At 53.7% G+C, this 17,897-nt stretch overlaps 1 protein-coding gene across 1 annotated transcript; it reads left to right on the top strand.

Moving 5' to 3' along the window:
* Positions 1-401: 401 nt before the first annotated feature.
* Acp7 (acid phosphatase 7, tartrate resistant (putative)) lies at positions 402-13,912 on the top strand. The gene is made up of 12 exons (XM_027941197.2): positions 402-519; positions 7,466-7,666; positions 7,899-8,081; positions 8,959-9,082; positions 9,315-9,377; positions 9,476-9,590; positions 9,665-9,772; positions 9,862-9,919; positions 9,999-10,066; positions 10,161-10,232; positions 12,697-12,834; positions 13,847-13,912. Exons 1-12 carry the CDS (start codon positions 402-404, stop codon positions 13,910-13,912), a joined length of 1,314 nt encoding a protein of 437 aa, XP_027796998.1.
* The last annotated feature ends 3,985 nt before the right edge of the window (positions 13,913-17,897 follow it).

Here is a 17,897-nt window from a genome sequence, read left to right as displayed (position 1 = left end):
AATTAGGGCCGTGCGCGGCCCCGGCGCCGGGCGGTCCAGGATTCAAATCCTCCCGGCTCCACCACGTCCTGGCCCTGCCACTGAGTCACCCGGTTGCTCAGTGTCCTCTCGGTGATAGGACGATGCTCGCCGCGGCCACCTCCTCCTGGGAATGCGGGAGGCGTCCCGGGTGCACCTGTGCTCAGTGCCCAGCGCGTCGCCAGGCTCAGAGCCTCGCGCTCGGCTCCCGCTGACGGGTCTCCTCTCTCTCCAGCATCTGGATCCCCAGCGCCTAGGAGGACCCCTGCCACCCTCCCTCCGTCCAGAGGAGGGACAGGCCGACGCCACTGCCCTGCGGGAGCCCCTTCTCTCCACCCCTGCTTCCTCCCGCGGTCCCTGCCTGCCCCCAGCGTCCCCCTACCATGAGCCCCCGCCGTGGCTGCTGCGCCTGCTGCTGGCTCCTCCTCCTCTCCTTGGGAGTCCAGCGGGCCCCAGGATACCCCAGCGCTGCCCCAGAGCAAGTCCATCTGTCCTACCCAGGTAAGTGTCCAGGGGTCCTGGCAATGAGTCTCCAGTGAGGCCCTGCCGTGCTTCCTTGGTTGGGGGGCAGGAAATCTGTGCCGAGTGCTGTGGACCCCAAGGCTGCTGGCTATTTCCTCCCGGGCCTCAGTTGTCTATCTCTGTGAAATGGGTCTACCAGTGTCCCGCCTCTGGCTGTGTGGGAAATGACGACGGTGTCCACCCCATCCTGGGTGCTCTCCTGCTCTCCAAAGGGGGCTGCTGCTGCCCCTGCTCACTGTGTCGCTGTTGTATCTTCAGGAACAGGCGTGTTAGTGCACAGTAGGCCCTAAGATCCATTGTGGAGGAAACTTCTAATCTTCCCCTCCCCCCAAAAGTACTGGGATTGAACCTAAGGCCTCTACCACTGAGCCACATCTCCAGCCTTTTTTTTTTTTTTTTTTTGAGACAGGGTCTCTCCTGCCTCCTGAGTGGCTGGGACTACAGGCATGTGCTTCCTCACCAACTCCTCCTTATCCTGAGTGGAGCAGTCACAGGGGCACATGTCTGTAATCCCAGTGACTCAGGAGGCTGAGACAGGAGGATCTCAAGTTCAAGGCCAGCCTGGGGCTCAGTCCCTGGGTACCAAATCCTGGTACCCCAAATAACTAATTAATTTAAAAAAGGAAAAGGTGTGAGATCTTGTAATCTGGACCTTCTGCATCCAGACCCCCTGGTTTTGAATCTCAATTTTGCTACTTACCTGCTGTGTAGTCTTGGGCAAGTGACTTAACCTCTTGGACTCCTCATCTGGACAATGGAGTAATAGGAGAATGACTTTGTGGTGAGTCCCTGTGGAGTGGCAGAAGTGAGCCTGGCATGCAGCAGTGATTGGCGTGCGTTTTTGTCTCAGGACAATGCTGAAGATGGTTGAGAACCTCAGAGGGAGCTTTAGTTTACATGTCCATGTCTATCAACATTCACCTACTTACTAGAAATGGGAACTGCAGCAGGGGGTGGCTCCATGGTAGAGCACTTGCCTAACACATGCGCCCCTTTGGTTCCCCCCCAAAAGCTGACACATTGAAAAATACTTATTAAGTCATTTAAAATGAGTAAGAACAAACACCTTCTATATTAGTATAAATGACTTTTTTTTTTTTTTTTTGTACTGGGGATTGAACTCAGGGGCACTTAGCCACTGAGCCACATCCAGCCCTAGTTCATATTTTATTGAGAGACAGTGTTTTTCTGAGTTGCTCAGAGCCTCGTTAAACTGCTGAGGCTGGCTTTGAATTGCAACCTTCCTGCCTCAACCTCCTGAGCTGCTGGGATTACAGGCACGAGCCACGGAGGATACAGGCATGTACCACCGCACCTTGGCTAAGTGACATTCTTAATGAAAAAAAAAATCCAGAAAATTCTATTTTGCCAAAAAAGAAATATAATAAGGACGAGGACAGTGGAATCGACTTAAATCTTTTATTCTGTCTTTTTCTTTTCTTTTTGTGGTATTAGGAATTGAACCCAGAGGTGCTCTACCACTGAGTGACAACCCAACCCAGTCTATTATTATTATTATTATTATTTTGAGAAAGGGCCTTACTAACTTGCCTAGGCTGGCTTCAAATTTGCAGTCCTCCTGCCACAGGCCCCCAGTAGCAGGGATCACAGACGTGCCACTGATCCCAACTAGATTTATACCTTTTAAAAGTCTGGCTGAACAGGTGACAACCAGACTGTCCCTCACTGCTCCTCTCCCAGTTTTTGTGGCACCTTGGTGCAGATGATGTAGGTGAAGGAGATCTGATCTCACCAGGCTTGTGGCTGAAACAGGGAGGAAGAGTTCAATAGGAGTTTCAGATAATTGTGGCTAGTTTTTCTTTGATACTGCACCAAAACACAACGTAAGTTTTTAAAAATTTATTTAGTCGTCAGTGAACACACAGTATCTTTATTTATTTTTATGGGGCACTCAGGAGCGAACCCAGTGCCCCACACATGTGAGGCAAGCGCTTTACCACTGAGCTACAGCCCCAGCCCCAAGTTTTTCCTTATTTTGAATAAAAATTTATAAAGGTTTTAATTTTGAAGTAATTGTAGACTTCCAGAAGAGTTTCAAGGGGTGTCTGGACTTCTTCTCTGCCCTGCATCCATCTTCCCCTCGGGGGACTCTCTTCCATCACCCCAGCCCTGTCAAGGCTCAGGCATGCCCATGGATGCCATGTTGTTTGTGAACTCTTGGGCTCCACCTCTGCCTTTACTCTAATCCACAACCCCAGCCCCTCTCGGCATTTATTTCTACCCATGTTGGTTCCTCAGTCTTTTCTTACTTTTAAGTCCTTGACTCCCCCAACCCCTGCTTTTTCCTCATTGAGACAGACTCTCACTATGTTGCCCAGGCTGGCCTTGAACTCCTGGGCTCAATTGATCCTCCTGCCTCAGTTTCCCCAGTAGCTGGGACTAAATATGCACACCACTGCACCTGGCTCCTTGACACTTTTTTTTTTTTTTTGGTGCCAGGGATTGAACTCAGGGAGACACACCCCCAGTCCTATTTTGTAGGGGTGCACCAGCACCCCTAATAATTTAGAGACAATGTCTCCCTGAATTGCTAAACACCTTGCCATCGCTGAGGCTGCCTTTGAACTTGCAATCCTCCTGTCTCAGCCTCCCGAGCCGCTGGGATTCCCAGCATGCGCCACTGCGCCTGGCTCAGGTTTAATGTTTTAAATAATTTATTTTGAATATCATATATAAATGTTGTATTCAGCATGTTTGAATCTGAACCTCAGAATGGTCTGTAGATTTTTTTTTAATTGAGACATAAGATCTGGATATCTTTAAGGGGCACATTATGAGAATTTGATACATGTATATAGTGTATAATCATCAAATCAGGATAATAAGCACCTTCATTTCTTTAATAATAACTATCATGATTTTAGATTTAACAGTGGTTTCCAAAAATATTACAGAGAATTCCCATTCCCCACCCCCACTCATTCCCTGTCTGTGAGCACCTTGTGTAATCATGGTACAATGACAAAAACCATTTTTTTTTTTTTACAAAAACCAATGCAGGCTCTCCCTGCATTCCAATTCCAGATTATATGATCTGGAGTCAGACTCTTCAGTTTCATGAGCCTCAATTTACTTCTTCATAAAATAGAGTGACAATAGGGACTACATAACATCCACAGCTTTACAACGGGACCTATACTCGACCTACACTTGCTCCAGGAAAATGGAGCCAGGCACAGCTGTGTGCATATTTAGTCCCAGCTACCTGGGAGGCTGAGGCAGGAGGATTGCTCAAGCCCAGGAGTTGGAGGCCAGCCTGGGCAACATAGCAAGCTCAAAATAAATAAATAAATAAAATAAAAATTAAAAAATTAAAAAAGCCAAACAAAACAACAAAACAGGAAACCAAGGCGTACAGGGCCTTGGACCCGCTGCAGGCCTGGTTCTGAGTCCACCAACTCCCCAAAGTCTGTGCTGTTGCAGGATCCAGTCCCGGATCTCATGCTACATTTTGTGGCTCCGCCTCCTGAGCCCCGTCCAATCTGTCAGTTTCTCGCTCCTTTGTCTGTGTGATCTGGGTATTTTTGAGTAGGATCAGGTATTTTGCAAGACGCCCCTCATTCTGAGTTTGTCTGGTGTCTCCTGATGGTGAATGAGGTTGTGAATTTAAGGCGACACTCCCATAGACGAGCTCTAGCGGCCCTTTCTCTGATTGATAGCAGAGGGTCCCTGATGTGGGTGTGGCTTTTGGCTGCTGCCGCTGCTGTTGACCTTGACGGCTTGGTTAAGGAGACAGATGCCTGCTGGCTTTCTCCGCCTAAAGTCATTATTCTCCTCTTCACAGTTAATAAATGGCTTGAGGGCGCAGCTCAAGACTCAGAAATCCTATTCTCCCCCAGTGTTCACCCACTAATTTTAGTATCAATCAGTGGATTTTGTCTGCAATAATTATTAGTGTGGTGCTTGCCTAACTGTGATAATTTTCTCATTCTCTCTTTCCACCTAATTGAACTGTTAGTATAAGGAGGAGTGGTCCCTCCCTCCTGCGCTTATTCAATTATTTACTCCTATCATGGACTCATGGGTATATCTTATTTTTCTTTTCCTTTTTCTTTTTGTGTTTTTGTTTTGTTTTGTTTCATTCTGAGGATTAAACTCAGGGGCACTTAGCCACTAAGTCACATCCACAGCCCTATTTTATTTAGAGACAGGGTTTTTCTGAGTTGCCCAGGGCCTCGCTAAGTTGCTGAGGTTGGCTTTGAATTTGAGATCCTCCTGCCTCAGCCTCCCAAGCTGCTGGGATTTTAGACGTGCACCACTGCGCCTGGCTCATGGATATTTCTTTTATTCCATAAGTGAATTCCAATGCTATTGTTAATTATTCTGCGGCTCACAGCGTCCCGGATTTGGTCCTTTGGGATTGCTCCTGATTGGCTTCTGTGTTCTTTCTTTCTAACCCCCCCCCCTGTTTTGAGCGCTTCCTCACTTTCTGACACCATAAATGATTTCCTGCCCCTTCCTGGGAATCACCTATTCTCCAGGGAGTCCGAACTCCTTTTACTGGAGAATGGTATTTAGACACCAGTCTCATCACCAGGTGTGCTCACTGGGCCTGGGGTGTCACTGGTTCATCTCTCTCAATAAGCAGAGCAAGGCGGTCCCTGCACACAAACACGCACACCGCACATCTAGATGTCTGTATTTGTCTGTGTCAATATCGACATCACGAGCTCCCGCTGATACCTCTGATTTCCACCTAACTTTCGTGTGCTGGAGGAAGAGCCCAAGTCCGAAACATTATGCTAGACCATCTGGTATTTTGACGCCTTGACTTGGTTGCTGACATTTAACTGAACCAACCCCTTTCCTTACTTGTGATCTCTTTCTCCAACACCGAGGAGTCTGACTCTCCCTCCCACCTACCTACGTGCCTGTTCCACCTTAGTGTATATGAAGCAGCCTCAGCAAGGACACTGGTCCCCCTCCCCCCCAGTTATTCTCCTCCCCTACTCCCTTGAGTGTGCTGTGCTAGTCATTTTTTTTATATCACGGGGGCCATGTGGTAGTGCTTATATTTCATATTGGGTTCCTTCCACACGCTGGGTGGTCTTATTTATTTATTTATTTACTTATAATATTTATTTTTTTAGTTGTGGTTGTCACAATACCTTTATTCCCTTCATTTATTTTTATGTGGTGCTGAGGATGGAACCCAGGGCCTTGCACGTGCTAGGCGAGCGCTCTACCGCTGAGCTACAATCCCAGCCCAGATCACACTCGTGTGCCTTTTTTTTTTTTAAATTTAATTATATTCCTGGAAATCATGCCATGACAGTGCATAGAGCTTCTTCTTTGTGTGTTGTACTAAAGATTGAATCCAGGATCTAGCACATGCTGAGCAAGCACTCTACCACTGAGCCACATCCCCAGCCCCATTTATCTTTTGAGACAGGGTCTCACCAAGTTGCTGAGGCTAGCCTTGAACTTATGATCCTCCTGCCTCAGCCTCTGGGATTTCAGACATGCATCGCAGCGCCAGCTCCTCATTCACGTTTGCCTCACTGTGTGGGTGGTGTTGAGGCTCCCTCCCATCCACAGGCATTTAGGTTGTTTCTGGAAGTTTACAATGACAACGAGTGCTGCCACCGCTGACCCTGTGCAGGCACACTTTCGTGTGCTGGAGGAAGAGCCCATGTCCGCAACATTATGCTAGACCATCTGGTATTTTGACGCCTTGACTTGGTTGCTGACATTTAAGAATTGGAAGCTACCACTTAAAAACCCGAATTTGCATATCTATCTATATTGTATGCTCCCGGGAGATAAAAGAAATCTCTGTGTAAAGATTTACTCTAGAAGTCGATAGGTTTGGTGGCGCCCCGCCAGTTCCTGCCTGGCAGCTCTCCAGAGCTGGGCCACCGCTGTCCCTCTTGGAGAGGGCGTGTTCCACGGTTTGCGCATGCTCCGTTGCCTGCTGCCTTACAGCTGGCCCTTGTCCCGGTTCATATCACCTCCCTGGCCTCCAGACATCTGCATTGGCATCTCTCGAATGACATCACGTGTGTGCAATGTTTAGTTAGCACAGAGCCGTGCACAGTGAAGAATATTGATAACGATATTCATTTAACCCTGACTGTATCAGGCATTGTTTCAAGTGCTTGGCTTCCAGTCTCAGTAGCCACCAGTGATTGGTTCTAGAACCTTCCATGAACACCAAAGCCTGCTGATGCTCATGCCCAAGTCATCCAGTGGCACAGCCTTTGCACATAACCTCTGTGCCTCTACCCGTGCACTTTAATGCCTCCCTAGATCACGTACAATACCTAACACAACACAAATGATTGCTCACTGAGTTGTTTGGGGAACCAGGCCAAGGGAAGACTCTCCGTGTGTTTACTACTGACTCATTATTTCCCCCCGGAACATTTTGAACCCCCAGTTAGTTGAGGGTCAAAAAGGATGTGGAAATCGCGGACACGGAGGGCTAATTTACTTTAAAACATATATTTTTAGGTGTCAATGGACCTTTATCATATTTATTTATATGCGGTGCCGAGCATGGAACCCAGGGGCTCACACATGCTAGACAAGGGCTCTATTAGATATATTAAATATATAAGTGCTCTATTATATATATTAAGCTTATTTTTAGTATTTATTTTTTAGTTATAGGTGGATGCAATATCTTTCTTTATTTCTGTGTGGTGCAGAGGATCGAACCAGTGCACCACCACTGAGCCACGACCCCAGCCCCCTGTATATCTATTTTTTCATCTAAGCTTGGTAATGACCTTGCAGGGGACCTGGTATCGTCACTCCGTTTACACCCAGGGGAACCGGGGCTGGGGCGGCGCGGCGACCGGGTGTTGTACTTGGGCAGCTCCCGGGTCCTTAGCCGACGGCTCTGCCAGCGCCCCTCCTGCCAGCCCCAGCGCCCAGGCCCCTGACCCGTGCCCTCCCGCAGGTGAGCCGGGCTCCATGACGGTGACCTGGACCACGTGGGTCCCCGCGCCGTCCGAAGTGCAGTTCGGGCTGCAGCCGTCGGGGCCCCTCCCGCTGCGGGCGCGGGGCAGCGCGCGGCCCTTCGTGGACGGCGGCATCCTGCGGAGGACGCTCTACATGCACCGGGTGACGCTGCGCCGGCTGCTGCCAGGGGCGCAGTACGGTGAGCGCCCAGCGGCCGGGGTCCCCGGGGGCCCGGGTCCCCGAGAGCTGGAGGCCCCCGTCGGAGACAGGAGCGCACCGATGATGCCCACGGGCGGTGGCCGGGTGGATTGGTGACCCTGCCCACCGCGCCCCCGACCCCGGGCAGCGGGACGGAGCCAAGGAGGGCAGGGGCCTCCCCTGTCACCCGGCCTGGGGCGATGCGCTGACCGTGGCCTTTCTCGTCCCCCCAGTTTACCGCTGTGGCAGCGCCCAGGGCTGGAGCCGGCGGTTCCGCTTCCGGGCCCTGAAGAACGGGGTCCACTGGAGCCCCCGCCTGGCTGTGTTTGGGGACCTGGGGGCCGACAACCCCAAGGCCTTCCCCCGGCTGCGCAGAGACACCCAGCAGGGCCTGTACGACGCCGTTCTCCATGTGGGTGAGGCATCGGCCCGGGCGCTGGGGACGGAGGGGCGCCCCGGAGAGGGAGAGGGACAGGGACCAGGCTGGCCCGGAGGTGGTGTCCGAGGGTCACCAGCCTGCCCAGGTCACAGTCCCAGCTCGGCCCCGTAGGGTGAGAGATTTTCCCTGTATAATAATGAAAATAGGTCGGGCCTGGTGGCCCGCAGGTCACCCACCGACTCAGGAGGCCGAGGCAGGAGGATCGCAAGTTCAAAGCCAGCCTCAGCAAGTTAGCCAGGCCCTAAGCAGCTCAGCGAGACCCTGTCTCTAAATAAAATATTTAAAAAGGGCCTAGGAATCAACAACAAGCCAAGGTGCTGCCTCTGAGTCCCTGTTGTTATCGCTGTCACCGTCCTCGGGGTCAGGGCTGGAAGATGGGGTGGGCCCTGCGTGGTTCACAGCACCAGCTCTGCAGTCAGGTCCCCTGATGGGACTCCTGGGTCTCACTTCCCAGCCGTGTGGCCTGGAGCCTCAGTTTCTCCATTTGCCACGGGGACAGTCGACACTCCCTTCTGGGGATGTTGCGGAGGTCGGAGTGACCGGGTGTGCGAGGCATTTGGAGTTGAGCTCGGGACACAATCATCCCCAAACTCTATGTGTACTGATGTCATTGTTGATCTGGGAGGGGACAAGTGACAGAGATGGGGGCTGGCGTGATCAGAGTGCAACAGACAGCATCCTCCGAGGGGGCTTGGGGACCAGACAGAGCATGTGCGGGTGGGTTGGGGTAGGGATCTGGGACCCAGGGGTGTCACAGCTCCCCCCAGCCACACCTGAACCACCAGGTCGGCTCTCGGTTCTGGCCAAAGCAGAGCCCCGTTGGTCCGACTCTCTCCCTGCCACTTGGCCCCCAGGAGACTTTGCCTACAACATGGATCAGGACAACGCACGCGTTGGGGACAGATTCATGCGGCTCATTGAACCCGTGGCCGCCAGCTTGCCGTACATGACATGCCCGGGGAATCACGAAGAACGCTAGTGAGGATCGAGGGCTGTAGGGGTGGCAAAGGCTGGGTCAGTTGAAAATGGCTTTGTCCTTCTTAGTGTCTCACCTTAGTCCCTCATGCTGCTGTGTCCCATTTGTAGTAGCCAAAAAAGAGGAGATGAGGGGTGGGCTGGGAGCTGGACGCTGGGTCTGACAGTGCAGAGGTGGGCTTGGGGCTGCAGCTCCCAGACCCTCACCCTCACCCTCTGACTTGCTTTTTTCTAGCAACTTCTCTAACTACAAGGCCCGATTTAGTATGCCAGGGGACAATGAAGGCCTGTGGTACAGGTAATCTGGGGAGAGCTGGCGGGTTGGCCTCGTTCCCCTGAAGGACCAGAGGTGCAGAGGAGACCCCCAGCTCTGACCCCTGCCCTTGGACCCCCCAGCTGGGACCTGGGCCCCGCCCACATCATCTCCTTCTCCACCGAGGTGTATTTCTTTCTGCATTATGGCCGCCACCTGGTCCAGAGACAGTTCCGCTGGCTGGAGAGCGACCTCCAGGTAGGTGGGTGGAGGCCCCTTGTGCCCGGGCCGGTCTCCTCTCTTCCTTGGCCTCACCGGGCCCTTCTCTCTAGAAAGCCAATCAGAACCGGGCGGCGAGGCCATGGATCGTCACCATGGGCCACCGGCCCATGTACTGCTCCAACGCCGACCTGGATGACTGCAGGTGGCATGAAAGCAAGGTGAGGACCCTCCGGGGCCGGGCGGGGCGGGGCGGGCAGCCAGGTGGCACCGCAGCCTGGGCCCCCCTCACCGCCTGCGCATCCACCAGGTCCGCAAAGGCCTCCACGGCAGGCTGTACGGGCTGGAGGATCTCTTCTACAAATACGGTGAGTGAGCCTTGCCACCCCCTGGCCCCGCCCGCCCGCCCGCCCCACTCAGGGCCCTGACCCCGTCTTCCTGCGTCAGGAGTGGACCTGCAGATCTGGGCTCACGAGCACTCCTATGAGCGACTGTGGCCAATTTACAACTACCAGGTGAGGCTCCCGGACAGACGGCCCAGGACCCTCGGGGCTGAGGTCAGTGTGGACACGGCCCCTGGACACGCCCGCCCTCCTGTCCCTTCTCCAGGTGTTCAATGGCAGCCTCAAGTTTCCCTACACCAACCCTCGAGGCCCGGTCCACATCATCACAGGATCCGCGGTGAGCCCCCGGGGACAGGGGCCTTGCTCTCTCCCCTTTGGATAGATATATGTGCATATATACATAGTTTTCTTTTCTTTTTTTTCCTGGTACTGGGGATTGGACCCAGGAAGGCTCTTCTTCTGAGCCACATCCCCAGCCTTTTTTTTTTTTTTTAAATTTTAAAACAGAATCTCACTAAATTGCTGAGGCTGGCCTTGAACTTGCCATCCTCCTGCCTCAGCCTCCTAAGTCGCTGGGATTACTGGCGTGCACCGCCGTGCCCAGCAAGAGGGTTTATTTTTAAAGTCGATTCTTACAAGCGATTAAGACCAAAGTCAGACTCGCCGGGGATCGAGATTCAAACGGTGCAGAGGGCAGGAGGTGAGCCTTGGCCGCCACGCCCCCCCTGCTGTTCTCGGTCCTCGTGTCTCTTGGGTGGCATTTGAAGCTGTTCCCTGCATATAGAAGTGAGTGATTGTCGAGACTGAGATGTGTTCTCGGATCCCCACTTTGCAAAGAGGACCTGGATCACGCTCAGACCCGGGGTTCTCAGTCTTGGGGCACATCAGCATTACCCAGGGGGCTTTTACAACTCAAAGTCTGGGCCCGCCCCAGACAAAACACGGGTCTTTGAGGGCGGGACCCTGACCTCAGACACACCTTGGAGCTACCACCTGGAAGAGGAAATAGCCGGTTACCAGGGTCTGCTGGCTTCTCCTCCTCCTCCCAGCCTCGGCCCACAGTGGTCACTATTCTGACCTTCCTCATTTGATTGATGGATGGACAGAGTGCTGGGGACTGAACCCAGCAGCCTGTACCTCTGAGCTCCATCCCCAGCCCCTTTTATTATGGTCCGACACACAGTCTTGCCAAGTTGCCGAGGCTGGCCTTGAACTTGCCATCCTCCTGCCTCAGCCTCCCAGGTCGCTGGGATCACAGGACCGTGTCGCTGAACTGGGCTCCTCTCATTTCCAATTGTGAAGTGATCTCAGACGTAGGGGCTGAGAGGTTGCAAACATGACATAAGGAGGTTCCATGTGCCCTTCACCGAGATTCCCCAAATTTGAACCTTTAGCCTCATTTGTGTTAATCTTACCCTCTCTCCTCTTAAGTCCTATTTTTAGATCCATTCAAGAGTACATTGCAGGGCTGGGCTGGGGCTCAGGGGTAGAGTGCGTGCCTGGCACGGGTGAGGCCCTGGGTTCCATCCCCAGCACCCCATAAAAATAAATAAGTAAAGGTTTTATGTTCATCGACAACTAAGAAAAAAAAAAAAGAAAGAAAGTCGCAGACATGAATTCCTTTTACCCACCTGTGTTTCCTTTAACAAAGGACATTCTCTCTCATCACTCAGTGTGATGACCAAAGTCAAGTCGCCAACATGGGTAATACACTGTCACCCAACCTACCGGCCTGATTCAGATGAGCCAATCAAGGCCAAAATAATCCTTCCCCAGCCCAGAGCTGGGCCGTGGTCACGTGTTGTGTTTAGGTGGCTTCTCTTTAGCTTCCTCTAATCAGGGACATTTCTCCACTCTCTCTCCATCTTTTGACATTGACAATTCTGAAGATTCTGTGACATTGCTTTGTAGCGTATCCTTCAACTCGGGTTTGTCCAACATTTGCCCATGATTAGATCAAAGTTCTACATTGGGGGGGACAGGGAGTAAGTAGCAGGGATTGAACTTGGGGGCCCTCAGCCACTGAGCCCTATCTCAGCCCTATTTTGTATTTTCTTTAGAGACAGGGTCTCACTGAGTTGCTTAGCGCCTCACTTTTGCTGAGGCTGGCTGTGAACTCGAGATCCTCCTGCCTCAGCCTCCTGAGCTGCTGGGATGACAGGCGTGGGTCTCGGTGCCTGCGAGGTCATGCATTTTTTGGTCACAACAGCAACCCTGGGTTGTCAGCGGGTCCTTCCAGGAAGCAGCGAGGCCTCTTGGACTTCTCGAGCCTCCTGTTTCCCAGCTGGGCATGTGGCCTGGTCTGAGTGGCTCCTGGCTCTTGCTTCAATCACTTGTCACCAAACGGGGTACAAAATGGTGATTTTTGAGTCTCCCTCCTCTCCGCCTGTGGAGGCTGCTTCTCTCCTGGCACGGACTCTTCCTGCCTCGGGCCTGGTGTCTTAGAAAGCTCTCTTAGAGGGTCCCCTGTGGCCGGGGGAGACCCACTGATCTCTTCTATTCTTCAAATGGCTTCTGCCTTTCCATGTGCGTCTCCCCAGCTTCGCGGTGGTCACCCCGGGAGGTATCTAGCTCAAGGGCCCGGGGCATTGGGGGGCTGCCATTGGGACACAGCCGGGTGCTTTTCCAGAAATCCGAAGCCCAGCGGGAGGAAGGCTGGCCAGGCCCCGCGCCCCCGGAACACGGCTGTCAACTGGCTTTGTCCCTCTGGGGGGCAGCAGGGCCTGGCCTGACGGGTCCTTTCTGTTCCTTTGGGTCCTGAACCTGCCCCAGCTCCGCCTCTGACCCACTCTTCCCCGCAGGGCTGTGAGGAGCGACTGACCCCCTTTAGCATCTCCCCGGGGCCCTGGAGCGCCCTGCGCGTGAAGGAGTATGGGTACACCCGGCTGCACATCCTCAACGGGACCCACGTCCACATCCAGCAGGTGTCTGATGACCAGGTCAGTGAGGGACGAGTCGTTAGAACCTGGAACTCAGGAATGAATAAGTCTCAGAGCTTGGGAGGCTGAGGCAGGAGGATCCCGAGTTCAAAGCCGGCCTCGGCAAAAGTGAGGCCCTAAGCAACTCAGTGAGCCCTTGTCTCTAAATAAAATGCAAACTAGGGCTGGGACGGGGCTCAGTGGTCGAGGGCCCCTGAGGTCAATCCCCGGGACCAAAAATAAATAAGTAAGTAAATAAGATAAAGCACTAGAGCTGGAAATCCTGGGTTCAAATCCTGCCTCTGCCTCTGGCTGCCCTGTCCTGATGCTCCCCTCACCAAGTACAGCCGGGAGCTGCGCTCAGACTCACACGCCTCGGGTCACACAGACGGAGTGTGCTGGGATATACCGGGTGCCTGGAGTCCAGGATTTGTGTTCTTTTAAAAAATTATTTTTGGTCCTGGAGATGGAACCCAGGGTGCCTTACCACTGAGCTACGTCTTTGGCCCTTTTTATTCTTATTTTGAGACTGGGTCTTGGTAAGTTGTTTGGGGCCTCACTAAATTGCTGAGGCTGGCCTCCAACTTGTGATCCTCCTGTCTTAGCCTTCACAGTCATTGGGATTACAGGTGTGCAGCACAGTGCCTGGAGTTGAGACTGTGTTCTTAATAACAGCCGCCTCCACTTCCCCAGTACTTGTCGCATCTGGGCTCCCCTTTTGCCCCTGTACACATATCTCATTTAATCCCCACAGTGTCTACGACAGAGGTTCCACCACTACCGTCTTTTTCTTTTCCTGGACTGGGGATGAGCCCAGGGCTTCGCACAAGCTCGCAAGCTCTCTCCCACTGAGCCACTTCCCCCGCCCTCAGCTCTACTTTTCAAATGAAGAAAATATCAACTCAGAGAGGTGTAGCAATTTTTCCAGGGCCACCCAGCCCTTCAGGGGCAGGGACAGGTGCTGAGCACAGGCCGCTGGCCCCCGGGCCGGGCTTTCAGCCCTCAGAGCCTTCCCTGGTTCTGTCCTCTGCAGGATGGGAAGATCGTGGATGACGTCTGGGTGGTGAGACCCCTGGTTGGCCGGAGGATGTACCACTAGGGATGGGGGCCACTGTCATCGGGCACTTGCCGCCGTGGACAGTACGACTGGACATTGCTGTGACTGGGTGGGGAGTCAGGCGGGTCCCGGCTCCCTACTCCCTAGAGGCCCTGTGTGTCCTGACGGGGCTGGACAGTGGGAGCCTGGCTGCAGGGGGACCGGCGTGACAGTGGAGCTGGCCCGGGTCTCGCCTGGCACAGACCCCCTCCTGGGTGGCATCGGGCACAGGCCTTGGGAATCAAAGGCTCCCAGCGGTGGCTCTGGGACAGGGGTCTGTGAGGGTGACAGGGACAGGAACTCGAGTCCACCACCTCCACCGAACCCTGCCCGGCTCTCTGGAGACGGTCTCTCCCGCTGGACTGTCAACCTGGGCCCGGGCAGAGCCAGCTGCTCCCAGGCAGCTGCACACAGACTCATTACATGAATGAAGGTCGCCACGTGTCCGGCTCTGGCCAGGGGACACTGGGGACAGCAATGAATCAGCCCCAGTCCTGCCCACTGGCAGCCCACAGGCAGCTGGGGAACCGTCATCCAACCCAGGTGACCAACGAGGAACGGGGGAACATCACGGAGGGACCAGGGCTGCGAGGTCACGGCTCAAGGCTGAGCTGGTGTCCCCTGTGGGCCTGGCATGTCCCGTCCCGGGCTGGGTGAGGCTGTGGACGTGCCTGGGCTGTGGTGTCCACAGAGGGCAAAGGCCTGGCACTGAAGCCAGATGGCCACTGGATTCAAGTCTCAGCGGTGGTGAAGTGTCACCCCCTTTCTCCACTGAGAAGTCCTACCTGGGCTGCTCCAGACATCCCCACCACGGCTGACTTTAGGGCTGTCCGCAGAAGAGTCTCTGCAGCAGAGTCCATTGTAGATAAACTTCCTATTTTCCTGTCGCCCTGTTTACTTGGCCACTGGCCAGGAAGATACCAGCACTCCAGGTGCTGGACACCCCGTCACTAGTTTTTCACAAACATGTATCCAGTAGAGTAGTTTGTAGAAATGTGCAGACAAGGCCTCTGGCCTCGGGCTGGGCTTCACAGAGATGTCTACGTTCCTTAGAGGAGAGAAGTTACCGCCTGGGCTCCATGGTGACAGCTGGCAGGGGGAGGAAGGAGAGGGGAGGAGAAGCTCCCCCCTTCTCAGGTGTTGTCCTTCAAGGGTTAACTTGCCCAGAACAGTGAGGGAAAAAGCTGCTTTATGTGAACTTCTGCAGACCGGGAACTTCTGAGCCCCTCCCCTTACATGCTGGGTATAAAACCCTGAAACTCCCTGAACTCGGGGTTCAGGGGATTGATTGATGACAGCAAAAGCTGTGCCCCCTGAGCCTGGCTGCAGCCAAATAAAACTGTGTCCTGCTGTCTCCGGTGCCTTGCCTCGTCTGTCCCTACAACAGGAGCACTTCCTGTGTGACTGGGGGCAAGTGACCCACCCTCTCTGAACCTCTGTTTCTTCATTTGTAAATAAGAATGATATTAAATGCGTGTGACAGTCCTGGTATTCCCAAGTCCTCTTTTTCTCGTGCCCCGCGTCCAATTAGCTGTAAATTCTGTGGACTTTGCTTTTAAAATGTACCCAGAATCTCTCCAGTTCCGCCACCTGCCAGCCCTGACCCTGGCCCTGTCTCTATTCACCTCCCGCCCACACTGGGGCTCCTGCGCTCTCCTGTCCCTGCAGTTCACCACCCACAGCCAAAGGGACCTGGAGCGCCTGGGTGGGTCATGTTCCCTCCCGCTCAGAGCTGGTCCTGAGATTTGTGTACTAAATAATAAGCCACAGTCCTCTGGTGGCCCATGCGCCCCGCCCCCTCCCTGTGCTCACCCCCCCTCACCCAGGGGCCAGGATGCTGTCCCCAGGTATCCACAGGGTCCCCTCCCTTCAGGGCTCTGCTCAGCGGAACCTTCCCCATAAGTTCTCCCTGATCACTGGGTCACACGTCCCCAGCTGGGGTGAGGCTCAGTGTGGAGCACTTGACGAACAGCCCTGGGTCCTGTCCCCAGCACCCCGAAATATGAAGACAAAGCAGCCCCGACATCTCCACCCTGCTCTACCTTGTGGAGCACGCTTAGATCTTGTGACCACCATCTGGACGCATTTCACTCATTTTTGGTCTCCTCCATCACCCCTAGGCCACGGGACAGTCTGCGGCTGTCCTGGTGCATAGTAGGTGCTCAGTAAACTGCCCGACCGCCTGGAGGAGGACTGGGTACAGGCCAGCACCTGGCACAGGAAGCGCATGACAAAGGGCAGGAATGACAGTGACTTAGGCGACTCACCCAGCCCCTGGGAGCTCCCACGGCCGGGTGCGCGGGAGGTAGGGAGGCAGGGAGGCAGGGAGGCAGGGAGGCAGGGAGGCCCGCGGGTGGGGCTCCTAGCTCCACGCATCTCCGCACATGCGCAGGAGGCTCCGGGTGGCAGGGGGGAGACCTGGGCTTCCTCAGGGCGGAGCGAGCGGGGTTTGGAAGGCTGCACAGATGGCATGCGACGCCGCAGAGGACGCGGGAGGCTTTGTGACCTGCTTTTCCTGCCTCATGAAATTCACATGGTCACATTGTGCATCCAGGCAATCACTGAGCTGCGCCCTCCCTCCTCCTCCTCCTCCTCCTCCTCCTCCTCCTCCTCCCTCTCTCTCTCTCTCTCTCCCTCTCTCCTCTCTCTCTAATTTTGAGCCAGGCTCATTAAGTTTCTTAGGGCCTCACTAAGTTGCTGAGGCCAGCCTCGAACTTCTGATCCTCCTGCCTCAGCCTCCTGAGTTGGTGGGATTACAGCTGTGGGCCACCACCGCCCCCAACTTCAGCTCCTTCATTTTGTTTATTTATTTTAAAATATTTATTTTTTAGTTGTAGTTGGACACAATACCTTTATTTTATTTACTTATTTTTAGGTGGGGCTGAGGATGGAACCCAGGGCCTCCCACGTGCTAGGAGAGCACCCTTCTGCTGAGCCACAACCCCAGCCCCAGCCCCTTCATTTTAAAAAATAAACCTTAGTCTTTCGAAACAGTCTACAGAAAAGTTGCAAAGACAGAACGCCCACAAACCCCACACCCAGCTCTCCCTTTCATTGAAATCTTAGTGTCTCATCTTGTTGTAATGAACCAATGGACAGGACCCGGGTGAATGGCCAGCCCAGGAGGCTGGGCCAAGGGAGGCCGTCTTAGAAGGCCGCTGACTGCAGGATCCCATTCAAGGCTTTGGGAAGGGAGTCTCACCTGTGCAGCCAGAGTGGACTCATTGTTGAATCCTAAAGCTGGGGGGGGGGCAGAGGGAGGATTAGGTGCCAAGGCACAGGAGGAAGCTCTGGGTGATAGAGATGTTCTCTCTCTGGTGCTGGGGATGGAACCCAGGACCCCACAAGGGGGAGGCAAGCACCGTACCACCGAGCCACACCTCGGGGACTATGTGATCTTTTTACGACTGCCTAGATGTGTTTTTGACTTGGAATTTTTCTTTTTAATTCTGCCCATTGCTTAATTTATATTATGTTATTTATTGATTCCTATATTTACTATGTATGGATCAAAAAAAAAAAAAAAAAAAAAGAGAGAGAGAGAGAGAGAGAGAGAGAGAGAAGTGGTTAGAAGCCCAGACCCTCCAAGCCAGGCTGCCTGTGTGGCTTTGGAGAAGTGACTTACCCTCTCTGTGCCTTGTTTGCACATTTGTAGAATGGAGATGACATGCTTAGACATGTTGTGGGGACAAAGGAGGCTGTGTGCATTAAATGCTCAGCACAGGCAGGGCCTGTGACGTGGAAGGCTCAGGGAGCATTCACAGTTGTCACTACCCAACATGCTGGGCTCCCCGATGGCATCAAGGGGTGTGTTCATGAGTGTGAGCCTCTGTCAGGGCCTCGGTGTTGAAGTCGGTCTCCCTTCCTGTTCCAGGTGGGGGCTTCGTTCTCCCTCTCCCCTGCCCCAGCCTCAGTTTCCTCATCTGTGAAGTGGCTCTAAAGGTCCCACCCTATAGACAAATGATGAGCAGTAAGTACAGTAAATACA

Source organism: Marmota flaviventris, chromosome 18 (genome assembly GCF_047511675.1).
Source record: "Marmota flaviventris isolate mMarFla1 chromosome 18, mMarFla1.hap1, whole genome shotgun sequence".
Classification (NCBI taxonomy): domain Eukaryota; kingdom Metazoa; phylum Chordata; class Mammalia; order Rodentia; family Sciuridae; genus Marmota; species Marmota flaviventris.
Note: the sequence above shows the minus strand (reverse complement) of the source record. Positions and strands in the feature narration are given on the sequence as shown.